At 46.1% G+C, this 12419-nt stretch overlaps 1 protein-coding gene across 1 annotated transcript in view; it reads left to right on the top strand.

The window, feature by feature from the left end:
* The window catches only part of LOC146036046 (cytochrome P450 2C23-like), a 49215-nt gene extending 38200 nt beyond the window's left edge, over positions 1-11015 (top strand). Inside the window, exons 8-9 of the mRNA XM_083159816.1 lie at positions 220-361; positions 10645-11015. Of these exons, the coding sequence (XP_083015942.1) occupies positions 220-361; positions 10645-10826 (324 nt within the window). The 3' untranslated portion in view covers positions 10827-11015. The remainder of the gene's footprint in view (positions 1-219; positions 362-10644) is intronic.
* The last annotated feature ends 1404 nt before the right edge of the window (positions 11016-12419 follow it).

Genomic DNA, 12419 nt, shown 5'->3' with positions numbered 1-12419 from the left:
TAAATGCTTTGACAATATCATTCAGTAGGTAAATATGATTATTTTATTATTATTATTATTATTATTATTATTAATAATAGGAATAATAAGAATACAATTTTTCATGCTTAGCTTGATATTGTTTTTCTCGTCATCCCCAAAGCCCCGAACCTTCAAGCTCTAGCATGTCTGCATATTTAATGTGCTGTATTTAGGATTAAGGTGATTTTTTTTTTACAGGGAACCTTGATCTTTCCAATCCTGACCTCTGTCCTGAAAGATCCCAAACTGTTCAAGAATCCCAAAAAGTTCGATCCTGGACACTTTCTTGATGAGAATGGTGACTTTAAGAAGAGTGATGCATTCATGCCGTTTTCTGCAGGTACAAACATGTTGTAGTTTACACGATTTGAGTTATAATTAGATAAATAGCGAAAGTGTAAGTATATCTTGGCTATCTCAAAAATTACATCTCATGATAGTTCAAACATATTACACTATAGTAAATATAGTATTTTATGCAAAATTATTTTTAAAAAAAATTACCAAAAATAATACAAATTCATTTTCTCACTATGGCCCTTATTCTGATTGACGCGGACTTTACCGCGTACTTTCGGATCGCGTCTTTACGGCGTCTGCACATGCGTGGAGAACGCTACGCGCATGTGCCACGCATTGACTCGGTACCAGTTCGGCCAAATCCCGTCCAGAACTGTTCACCGCTATCATTCGGGAAATAGGGGCGTATTATGGGCGTCATGCGGAATGACACATGGGCGTAGTTTCAAAGTGGGCAAAACGGGGCGGAAACATGGGCGGACACGGGGGAGTACACTTATGTTGGGGGGCGTACATTCGGAAACCACTCCGAATGCACGCGATCAAAAAGGGCAGAAATGTGCGGTGTCCACAAGTGTACTATTGCTTTGCGGACACCACTCGTTCATGCGGTAGGCGAACGTACGCCTAATGACTACAACCATTAACACCTGAACCCAATAGAATCTACTCCTTTACTCACTAATAGGCCGCTTGTCAGTGCTTTAATTGAAACCATTGCTGCTTCAAGGAAACCTTACTAGTCCCCCACATATGGCTGTACTTGTCAGACCTTTCAAACTGCTAACAATGGACATGACAGAATATTAATACTATCAATACACATGTGTATTCGACATGTACTCATGAAACCACACATTTTGGGTAAAGTAAACACATTTATTTATATTCATGTCACACTCAATGCCAGTGTGATGCAAAGACCATAAAATAATACATACAAACAATAAACAACATGGCAGGAATGCTGCAAAATAAATAATAATACAAAAGATATATAATTGCACACAGATGGACTCCAGCACCTCCTATGTGCCACTGCACATGCAGCCATTGGGAAATGAGGAGGCTGCTGGCCCTTGTACAGCAGGGCAAGCTGCACCTGACCATTCAACAGCAGGGCACCCTACACCTGGCCCTTCTGCAGCAGGCCAACCTGCAGCTGGCTCATATGCACCATCAGCAGAATCATTTGGAACACAACCGGGGACTTCACAAGATAGTACCATGGCCATCACTTCAAGTACAGCTGACAGTAATGGCAGGCAAAAGAGGGCAACAGGGGAACCACTAAGGACATATGAAGCAAGGGCTCATCTGGTTACCCTGAGCACGTGATTGGACACAAGAAGCTGACACACACAGCACAATGGAAGATTTGGGAACACATAACGGCGGAGATTAATGCAGCCACAAGTTCATTTCCGACCACGTTTGGCCTTGGTAGGCTCCTTGGCCTGTGCAGCAGCTCTTCGGGGACGGCCAGATGCTGGGGCAGGTGGAGCAGATGATGTGGAGGGGTTGGCTGGTCTACCCCTCCTGCCAGCAGGGAGTGTTTCCGGTGGTAATGCACCAGAAACGGATGACATTAGGACCCTGTTGCTGGTAATCAGCTCCACCATAAGCTCATTATGGTGGAGGAGGAGATCATTTTGGCGGGTGGCTTGCTCGGCCAGCACCTGAGCACTTGCAGCCATGGCCTGCATGCTCGCAGCCATGGACTGCTGGGTGCTGACCAAGCTCGCCAGGATCTCCTCGGTCCTACGCACCCGTTCTGATGCCAAGTCTCCCTGCTGGTTGATGTCCCCAAGCACCTGGGCCAAGGCGGCCAAATCGGCTTGGGCCGATGCCTGCTGCTGCACAGGCCTACCTCTGGGGCCAGGTGGCACGGACTCCTCCACCTCCTGAGCAGAGTCCTCACCAAGCGGTGGGGTGTCTGTGGGAAAAGATAAACACAATTAGGAGACATTCTACGATAATTACTTGCACAAGTTTATGGCATGACCAATATTTACCTTCCAGAAAAGACGCAAACACTTCAGCTGGGGCCTCGCTATCCATCGTGCTCACCCCCCTGATCTCCTCAACTGCTATACAGCTCTCGGCCATCACCTCCAGGGGGGTGAGCTCTAGCCCTGATGGCATGGGCCCGGCCCCAGATGTCTGGCTGTGTTCCCACCGCTTGGTCATCTTCCTCTTCAGGTTGGTTTTGAAGTCCTGCCACCTGCAATGTAAGTTGACATATTAATACATGTCACTCCCAATGTTAGCTGTTGCAGCCATTGCTCTGTGCTACATATTACAACATGTGATTAATGTCCCATATATAATATTACATGCAACTATGATATCAACCGTTACAATACACATTCACAATCACCCTACTCTAACTCTCAACCAAATAACATGGCAATAATGTATGTGTATCGTAACAACCTCACGGCCCATTTGCTAAATGCATCTAAGCATCAATTCAATCATTACTTGGCTATTACTGGGCACATGTATCACAAAACAACTTGCCTCTTCTTCACATGGTCCGTCTCACGAACTTGTGGCGCTACTTCATTAATCTCTGCCGTTATCTGTTCCCAAATCTTCCATCTGCGTGTGTGTGTCAGCTTCTCCGATGGACACTCAATCCAATCACGTGCTCGGGGAACCAGGATGGCAAGCTCCTGTGCTTCATATGCCTTATTTCTTGTAGTTGGTTCCTCTGTTGCCCTGACTCGCCCCTTGCCACGTCCCTGGATACGCCCCCTGGCACCAGTCGCTGCACTTGAAGTGCTGGCCATGGTACTACCTTGTGAAGTCCCCGGTTGTGTTCCAACCAATTCTGCTGATGGTGCATATGAGCCAGCTGCAGGTTGGGCTGCTGCAGAAGGGCCAGGTGTAGGTTGCCCTGCTGTAGAATGGTCAGGTGCAGCTTGCCCTGCTGTAGAAGGCCCAGCAGCCTCCTCATTACCCACTGCCCGCATGTGCAGTGGCACATAGGTGGTGCTGGAGTCCATCTGGTGAAAAAGTTGCTGCAGCTCTGGGTCCAGCTCTGGTTGGGATCCAGACATGTTAGCAACAACATTGTCAGCTTCTAATAGACCTTTATATACTGTTTGTGTATCCTGTTTGGCGGACATCAGCGGCAGCTGCGTTCCGTGCGTGAGCGTACGTCGCTGTTTTTTCGCGCCGCATACGGTGGCGGAAATTCCATTGTGTAAAACCTGGCGAAAGTTCTACATGAAATACTGGTCACCAATGCTAACATTGCATAGAATCTTCTGATAAACCTGTGACTATTGCACAATACACATGCTATTTGCTAGCATGACATGACATTTTAATTATGACTACTGTGGTATTGTGGCGTTTTATTGCAAGCTAAAAGTAGCCCAATCCCTTAGATAATCCAGGCCACAAATCATGCAATACTCATCTCTACTGTTATAGACCAGACATGTGAGAGCCCTATAAATAGTGAGTTGCTGCTAGAATCATTTGTCTCCAGATCTGGACTTGTCAGGGTCTAAGGTAAGCTCTTCCATGCTCCTTGTAGATATGATATCCATTAACAATGTAAGTGTATGAATGTATGCACCATTGCCTCACTGACTACAGATTGTTGGGCCAGCAAAGTGGGTGTATCATTATTGCAACATGTCACATGTTCACTATTTCACTCACAGGTCTTAAACATGTGTGGGTTCATCTATTGCAGGACAACATGTCCCAGCAATAGATGAAATGTCTCATAGTACATGATGTCGGCAAAAAATGCTGACACCTTTATATGTGTGTTTTGGACGGTGTGTATTGAGTTCATATTATTGTGTCATCATTAGAGAGTCAAATGGATCTGCGGGATTACACGGGGCGGCCATCTATTGTACGTATTGAAGGCTACAAATCAATTTGTAGTCTGATATGGCCATTATGTGCATAGGTGCATCAGTATTTATGTTCATTTCTTTATAGGTTGCAGAAGCTATTATGCGCTACATGGAGAGGAGGCTAAGGGCACTTGCGGCTCTCCCCACTCGTCGCCCAAGGAGGCCAGGACGTGCTAGAATCTATCGCACACGGGTGACTCTGTTTGCTATGCCCGATGATGAGGTACTTACTAGGTACCGGTTACCCCCACATGTAATTCTGGATCTGCTCACCCTAATTCAGAGTGATTTGGAACCTCTACACGGGATCACGACAGCAATTCCGCCTCACACACAGCTGCTGGCGGTGTTGCATTTCTGCGCCTCAGGATCATTCCAACAAGTAGTGGCAGTACTTGCTGGAATATCTCAGCCGGCCTTCTGCCGAATCCTGAGGCGTGTGACGTCGGCCATGTTCAGGCGCAAGGGGCACTTCATGGCCATGACATTTGCCACCGAGACCCTGCGCAGAAGCCAGCAGGCCTTCCATCAAATTGCTGGCTTCCCTAATGTGATAGGGGCTGTGGATGGCACCCATGTACCATTTGTGCCTCCATCTCGAAGTGAGAAGATATATAGGAACCGCAAATTGTTCCACTCACTGAACGTGATGGTGGTATGTGGCCCATCCATGGAGATTCTCGCCTTCAACTCGAAGTTTCCCGGAAGTGCCCATGACTCTCATGTCATCCGACAAACCGGGATATGGCAAAGACTCCAAGAGCTGGAAGGCCGTGATGCGTGGGTTCTGGGTGACTCCGGTTACCCATGTACGCCCTGGCTACTTACGCCGTACAGCTACCCAGGGCAGCCGAGAGGAATGCAGGGCCCCGGTAAAATTTTGGGGGCGTGGCCTAAGTGTGTGTTGTGGGAACCTCCCAAATTGTTTAGAGGGGGGTGAAAGAAAACTCTAAAAACTGTAATCTCAGAAGCAGCAGCAGCACACACCTACAGCATGTGCTGTGCTGACTTCAGGCTCAGCATGACCTCTCACGCTGTCAGTGAGACACTCATGCTGAGCCTGCTGTCAGCACAGCACATGCTGTAGAAGTGTGTGCTACTGTTGCTACCCGGGAGGGACGGAGGGGGAAGGGAGGGGTCAGACCAGGGCCCCTGCGGGGCCCCTTCAGCAAGTGTGGGCCCGGGTAATTAGTACCCGCTCCCCCCCTCTCTCGGCTCCCCTGCAGCTACCCAGCACCGGGCCCACAGGAGGCATTCAATCGGGCGCATGTTGCCACCAGGCAAGTGGTGGAGCGCTCAATTGGCCTTTTAAAAGGTCGATTTAGAGTGCTCCACCGCACTGGTGGTGACTTACAATATGCGCCTGAAATGGTGTCGAGGATCGTGGGCCTGTGTATATTTTTCCACAACATTGCTGTGCGGCGTGAGATACCCTTTGATGAGTGGGAGGTACCATCTGAGCCGCAAGATCCGCCCATGCGCCCATCCCGCGCCCCTGAATGCCGGAGGGGATACCAGCTGCGGGACTCTGTGGCGCAAAGATACTTCAGGTACATGTTATCGAGTTCACAGAACACACCAATTATTGTACAAATCACCCCTTCAAATAAGTACAGTGTGTTAGTTGTCAGTGTTACAACACGAAAATTAGCCAGCCTGCCCTCCTAATGGCAAAGAAATAGGAGATATTTATCATATGTGCTTAGTTTTGGGGGAAGTTAAATATTGGTGCCAATTATTATACCTTGTTCAAGGGATCTTATGTGTTTGTTATATCTTCATTATTGTAGTTGATACTATCCCTGATGACTGGTGAGTACATTGATTTATTCTGTAATGTGTTTGGGATTTTTTCATGTGTTGATGTCTGATTTGTTTGCATATATATATATAGATATATATATATATATATATATATATATATATATATATATCTATATATATGATATTACAATTTATTCACATGTTTCTACATTTCAAGGAGCAGGCAGGCAGGCAGGCAGGCAGGCAGGCAGGCAGGGCTGTTGTATAATGGTGGTCTCAGGATACCTGCAAGTGTGTGTATGTGTCTTTTACACATAAATGTACGCATACACATAGATGCATAGAGTAAATAATGCTAAGTACAGCTATGCGTTGCTAAGCTATAGCACGCGTTGCTTGGCGGAGCGAGGCGTCATTGGATTTGCTAAGTGCATACACACTGTGTTTTATATATATCAGATTTGTTCATTGCCATACATCAACACTACTGTTTGGAAGGCAAGCGAATTTGTCACCATTTGTGTTGGCGCAGAGACGCTGTTCATGTAAAGATGAACAATAAAGTTATTAACACAAATAACTGTGATCAACCAATGCCACCAGCTGATTGGTTGATAAATGCCATTGTCAACATGGCGGAGACACGAAGGGCTGAACCCTTCACACATGCGGAGCTGCGGGTTCTTGTCTCCGTCATGGAGACAAGGCTGGGCCGTGCAGGGCCCTTTATAACAAACCGGCATAAGCGGAGGGCCTATGCTGCGGCAGGGCGCCGAATTTACGCCCGCACTCGGGTGCGGAGGTCCCTCGGGCAGCTGGAGAGGCGGTGGTCGGACCTCCGCAGGCGCCAGCCCCAGCTGCTTCAGCAACTCAGGGGCGAAATTGCTGAGTGTGAGTATTTTAGCTATGAAATTTCGCACTTACAACATAGCATCTAGAAACAATAAAATGTGTCTCATGATAAGTGGGTGTCCATGGGTTTAAAAGTCCATAGACTGTTATGTGTGCTTCTTCCTGGTTAACATGCAGTCATGTGGCTTTTATATGTAATGCCATAGCATTGATGATTATGATGCATACAATGTGCCAGATCTAATATGTGTTACACATTGATAAATGCCTGGGTTGTAATGTGTGAACAAATTACTACCAATCACATACTAATTTAAATGTCACTATTTGGAATCCATTAACAGTAAGGAGCTACTTTCCTGCATCGTTTGCCATCATTATCACCCTGCCATGTATGTCTTGTTATGGATTAATACATGTGCCCCAATGACCCCACATTGACCATGATGTTTTTTTCTAACACACAGCACGAGCCCAAGCACAACAGGCCCGGGAAGAGGCGGAGGCAGCCCTGGCACAGGAGGAGGCCCAAGACCCGGAGGAGGAGGTGCCGGCAATGGTGGAGGAGGAGGAAGTGGAGGAGGAGGAGATGGTGGTGGAGGAGGAGGAGGTGCGTGAGGAGGTGGTGGAGGAGGATGTGGAAGCGGAGTTGGTTGCGGAGGAGGAGGTGTTGGTGGCGGAGGAGGAGGTGGAGGAGGAGGTGGTGGTGGTGGAGGAGGAGGAGGAGGAGGAGGAGGAGGTGGAGGAGTTGGAGGAGGAGGTTGTTGGTGCAGAGGAGCTGGCGGAGGAGGGGTCTGAGGAGGCCACGGGGTCCCCGGAGGAGTCGGATGACGATGGGGAGGAGGCGTGCCAGGCCCCGGAATATCAGCAGATCGGTATGTTAACATAATGCATCATTCATGAAGTAGTTGTACTGGTATTTGTTATGTAGCACTGTTGATAAAAAAAATTTTTCCCATACTATTCATATAGACCCCAAAGTGGGTAGCTACAGATACAGGTACGGGTTAGATGGGGTGTCCAAGGCATCCCTTTCATCCAGGACACCTCTGAATTACACCGGTTTGTGGGATGGGTTGGAGCTCCATTTTGACTGCCACATAACCGTTGTAGTTAAACAGGATCCTGGAGTAAAGGGATGAGTGGATCATTTGTGGATTAAATTCACCTGCTGCAAGCGTTGATTATGACCCATCAAATAGTGGAATCTATATTGTTGGTGAATGTTATTTATAAACTCTAGGATGTATGCTATAAATGGAGTATGGCCCGGCCTACCTTGGAATGGAGTCAGAAGTTGCCAGTGTCCCAGGAGCCTCCTAGACCTAAACACCCCCTGTAGTTCAGATTTTTTTTTTGCCGTCACAGAATTGTAGGTTGGTTTAGACAGAATTATGATTTTGAGGATGTGTACTGTGCATTCCTGACATTTGCATAACTCCCATGCCACGAACCATCACTGAACTTAGACTGAGCAGATTGTGACAAGTTCTTATTGACGGAGGCCATGACCTGCTTGTCATTGGTTAGTCATGGGTGGGTTGTGACTGAGAAGAAACAATATGACTGTTATGTCTTCTGCAGAGTAAAGTGTATAGGCCAAAAAATACAGTATGTAGTAAATAAGTTAGCATGTATGTATATATGTATGTGTCATATCTATTTATCTATGTGTGTCTCTATCTCTCTACATCATGGGTCCTCAAACTGCGGCCCTCCAGATGTTGTGAAACTACAAATCCCGCCATGCCTTGCCACAGTTTTAACACTTCCTTATAGCAAAACTGTGGCAAGGCATGCTGGGATTTGTAGTTTCACAACATCTGGAGGGCCGCAGTTTGAGGACCCATGCTCTACATAGATATATATATATATATATACACACATGTCACCTAGCATTTGTGCAATTTATGTCGCAGTATGTGAAATGTATGCAAGAATAACATGACTAATTGTTGCCCCTTTGACATGCCCACAGATGACACCACACCGGCTGATGAGGGGGTGCGTGGGGCCCTCCGGCGACTGGAGCACCATCTGCGGCTCGCTCAAGCAGACCTGCAGGACCTGAAAGACCTGCTTATTTAATTTATAATTTTATATTTTTTTATTTATGTTAATTCTGTGGTTCATTAAATTCTTTATGCAAGTTCACAGTTGTTGGTTTTATTTGCACTTTAAATAGTATATGTGTAGATTGTTTATAATCTTTTACACAGGGTGTAATACAAAGCATTGCACTTACATTGCTGTAAGGGTTAATGTGTGCAATGCATGTGTTAGGCATGCTTGTAAGGATATATTGGAATCTAATTGATTCCAATTCCAAATAAGCAGTTTTTTATGAGGATAGGTAATTGAATAAGTGGGTCATGTGATGTATTGCAGAAGATACTTCATAGTGGGTTGTTTGGCGTAAATACTCCGCTTACGTGCGGTAGCACCGCTTGGCTCCCGTTCGGATGCGGTATTCCCGAGCATACTCTGTAATACTCTGTAATACCGTGCCGAATCGGAGTGTTTCTCCCGCACACGCATGCTTTGTATGTCGTCCGTAAACACGCCCTGTTCTTAAAGAGTGAGTCCGTCCGAATGCGGAGGACACGTGGGCGTTTCGACGGACGATGGCCGCATGCGGCAAAACGCCGTGGCGTGCGGACCGCTCCGCAAGAATGCAGGAATTTCCGCACAGATCAGAATAAAGGCCTATATTTGTGAAGAAGGCAGAGGGGGCAGTTGGGGAAGAGGAAAGAGGCAAAGACAGGGGAAAGGAGCAAAGGCAAAACGGTAGCAGAGGTGACAGAACCACAACTGGATAACTTTTAAGTGGTTCTTTTAAGTAGAAAAATAATGAGGAGAGCTGGAGGTAAAGCTGAAGAGAGAGATGAGGAAGTAGGCTTGAATGAAGCTCTGAGAGACGGAAATAGCCACTTACCGAAGTCAGTATTATTAACTATATCGGCGGTGGCCAGGGTTGACTCGTGTGTATGGGGCTATAGATGTTTTTTACAAAGGTGCATGGCCGGCGCCACCACTAGGCAAATCTAGGCATTTGCCTAGGGCGCCGGCCACTGGAGGGCGATATTTCGCACCCCCTTGCCGCCCGGGTACCTGTCCTGCGGCGTATATGTGCGTAAAAGCTGGTGGCAGCGGGGGTCCCTGCAGTCAATAAGAAATAACGAGCGCTATCCGCCGGGCTATGCATAAGCGCTTCTGTTTTGGAAACACTGGCCGCACGCTGATTGGCTGAGATTCAGCCAATCAGCGTGCGCCGTGCGGCCAGTGCTTCCGCATAGCCCGGCGGATAGTGCTCGTTATTTCTTATTGACTGCAGGGTCCCCCCGCAGCCGCCAGCTTTACAGCACCGCAGGACAGGTACCCGGGCGGCAGACACCAGGGCGCCCCCACCCCGACTTGCCTGGGGCGCTCTGGTGCCTTGCACCGGCCCTGCAAAGGTGTAATGCTTAACCCTTTCAGTGACAATATCTCTCTGAGAAACTAAAATAAAAAAGGTTGTGTAAAAAAAGATTATATTTCCTATATTAGGTAACCTTTACAGGTCATTTTGATTAACAAAAAATGTTTGCTTGGCAATTTTTACACCTATTTTGACAAACTCACTTGGCACTCAAAAGGTTAATAAAGCAAATACTACATTTATTGTTATACAGTGTGTACATTTACTGTGTACCCTAGAAAAACAAGTGATATAAAGAAAATACAGACAGTTGTACAAAATAAATCGTAAAAGTCTTCTTTTAAATTGTTTCATTTACCACTTCTGAATCTGGACAATAACCTATATGTCATTCTGTCTCCCCAGGGAAACGCATGTGTTTGGGGGAGGGTCTGGCTCGAATGGAACTCTTCCTCTTCCTCATCACTATACTGCAAAGGTTTACAGTGAAGACCAAAGTGGACAATAGTAACATAAGCATAACACCAGAACCAAAGACCAACGCCTCTCGACCTAGTTCCTATGAGATGTTTGTCGTCCCCCGCTAATCAAGAACTGACAGTATATTAGATCCTTTGCACAAAGGGTATAAACATCACACAGGAACCAAATAGCAATGCTTAAAGACTTGGCTCTGCTGTCCCTCATTGGTGAAGGTCTAAAAGTTCTTAAAAATGTAATTACAATTATTTCCCTTATTTTTATGAGCATTTATTACCTAAAAAAATTTATAAAGAAAAAAATAAAAATATACTATACAATAAGATTATTTGGTGTTGCTTTATATTCTAAAGAACGTTACCCTTAATACAAACATCATGGCCATTCTAAATATATTCTGTATACAATAGAATACCCAATTGTGGTGTGGTGCCTAGGAATGATAAATAAAGTCCATATATATGGTGATCCCAATGTTCAGTGAAGCAGACCAGAAAATTTCATCCAAAGACTTGGAGCCTTATTTTGGTTAATTCTTTCTGACAAAATCCTTCTTAGATGGGCAAAACCATGTGCACTGCAGGTGGGGCAGATGTAACATGTGCAGAGAGAATTAGATTGTCAGTAGCTGTGTAAACACACAGACAGCTACATAAGGCTAATTTACTGCATCTTTAATTACTGAATCTATAGTTAAAAGTACAGCAAAGCCCAGCAAATACAAATCTAATGAAATGAAAGTATGCACTGCCTAGCCAAAGTCTATGTGTGGGGTGTCTGTGAGTGAGCATGTGCGCTCATGCTGCTCACATTTCTGTGATACTATCACTATACGATTAGTCCAGATGCCCAAACACTTACTGCTGCTGCTGCTGTTACTGAGTCCTGAGCATACTGCTGTGCTAAATCTTCTGCTGGGATCTGGGTAGGTGCTCCTGCAGCAGCCATGTTATTCAGCTCTCATGCAGTACACAGGAGACAGTACATGATTGCTGCCACAGGTGGCAGTGCTGAGCTCAGACATGGTCTGGACTCTGCGTATCTACATTGTGCTGATGACTCATGAGTCCTGCAAATAGTTCAGTAGTTCAGTTAGTTCACTTCCTACAGATCCCTAAACTAATCTCTGACGCATACAGCAGTGGTTCCCAAACTGTGTGCCGCGGCTCCCTGGGGTGCCTTGAGACACATGCAGGGGTGCCGCGGGTTGGTGGTCCAGGACCAACTCAAATTATTAATGGTTAATTATTTATGAGCAAAACCAGTGCTGGTGGCTGCCAATCATAAAATGTGTACAAACAGAAGCAAATCCTGCCCTTTACCACATAACTGACGCTAAGAATCGCATATAAACCCAATCTACTTAATTTTTTTGGGACCTAGGGGTGCCGTGAAAAAAAATCTGATTCTCTAGGGTGCCGTGAATCAAAAAAGATTGGGAACCCCTGGCATACAGCCATAATGAGACTGTACTGCCGTGCTCAGGCACATGTATTGTGTGTATGGAGCAGAACTATAGTATGCACTGCCATGCTGCCTTCATATTAGGTCACGAGCTACACTCCCAATCATGTATAGTATGTTATATACTGTAGCTCTGTTTACTCCACAGGACAAAGAGGGATATGTATGAACCTTCATAATACATAAAGTGAAGCAGTTTCCCCTAGCAGCCGATCGGCTTAGGTCACATTTTAGAC

This window comes from Crinia signifera, chromosome 9 (assembly GCF_055691185.1).
Source record: "Crinia signifera chromosome 9, ASM5569118v1, whole genome shotgun sequence".
NCBI lineage: Eukaryota > Metazoa > Chordata > Amphibia > Anura > Myobatrachidae > Crinia > Crinia signifera.
The sequence above is the reverse complement of the archived record's forward strand: the minus strand, read 5'-3'. Positions and strand labels throughout refer to the sequence as shown.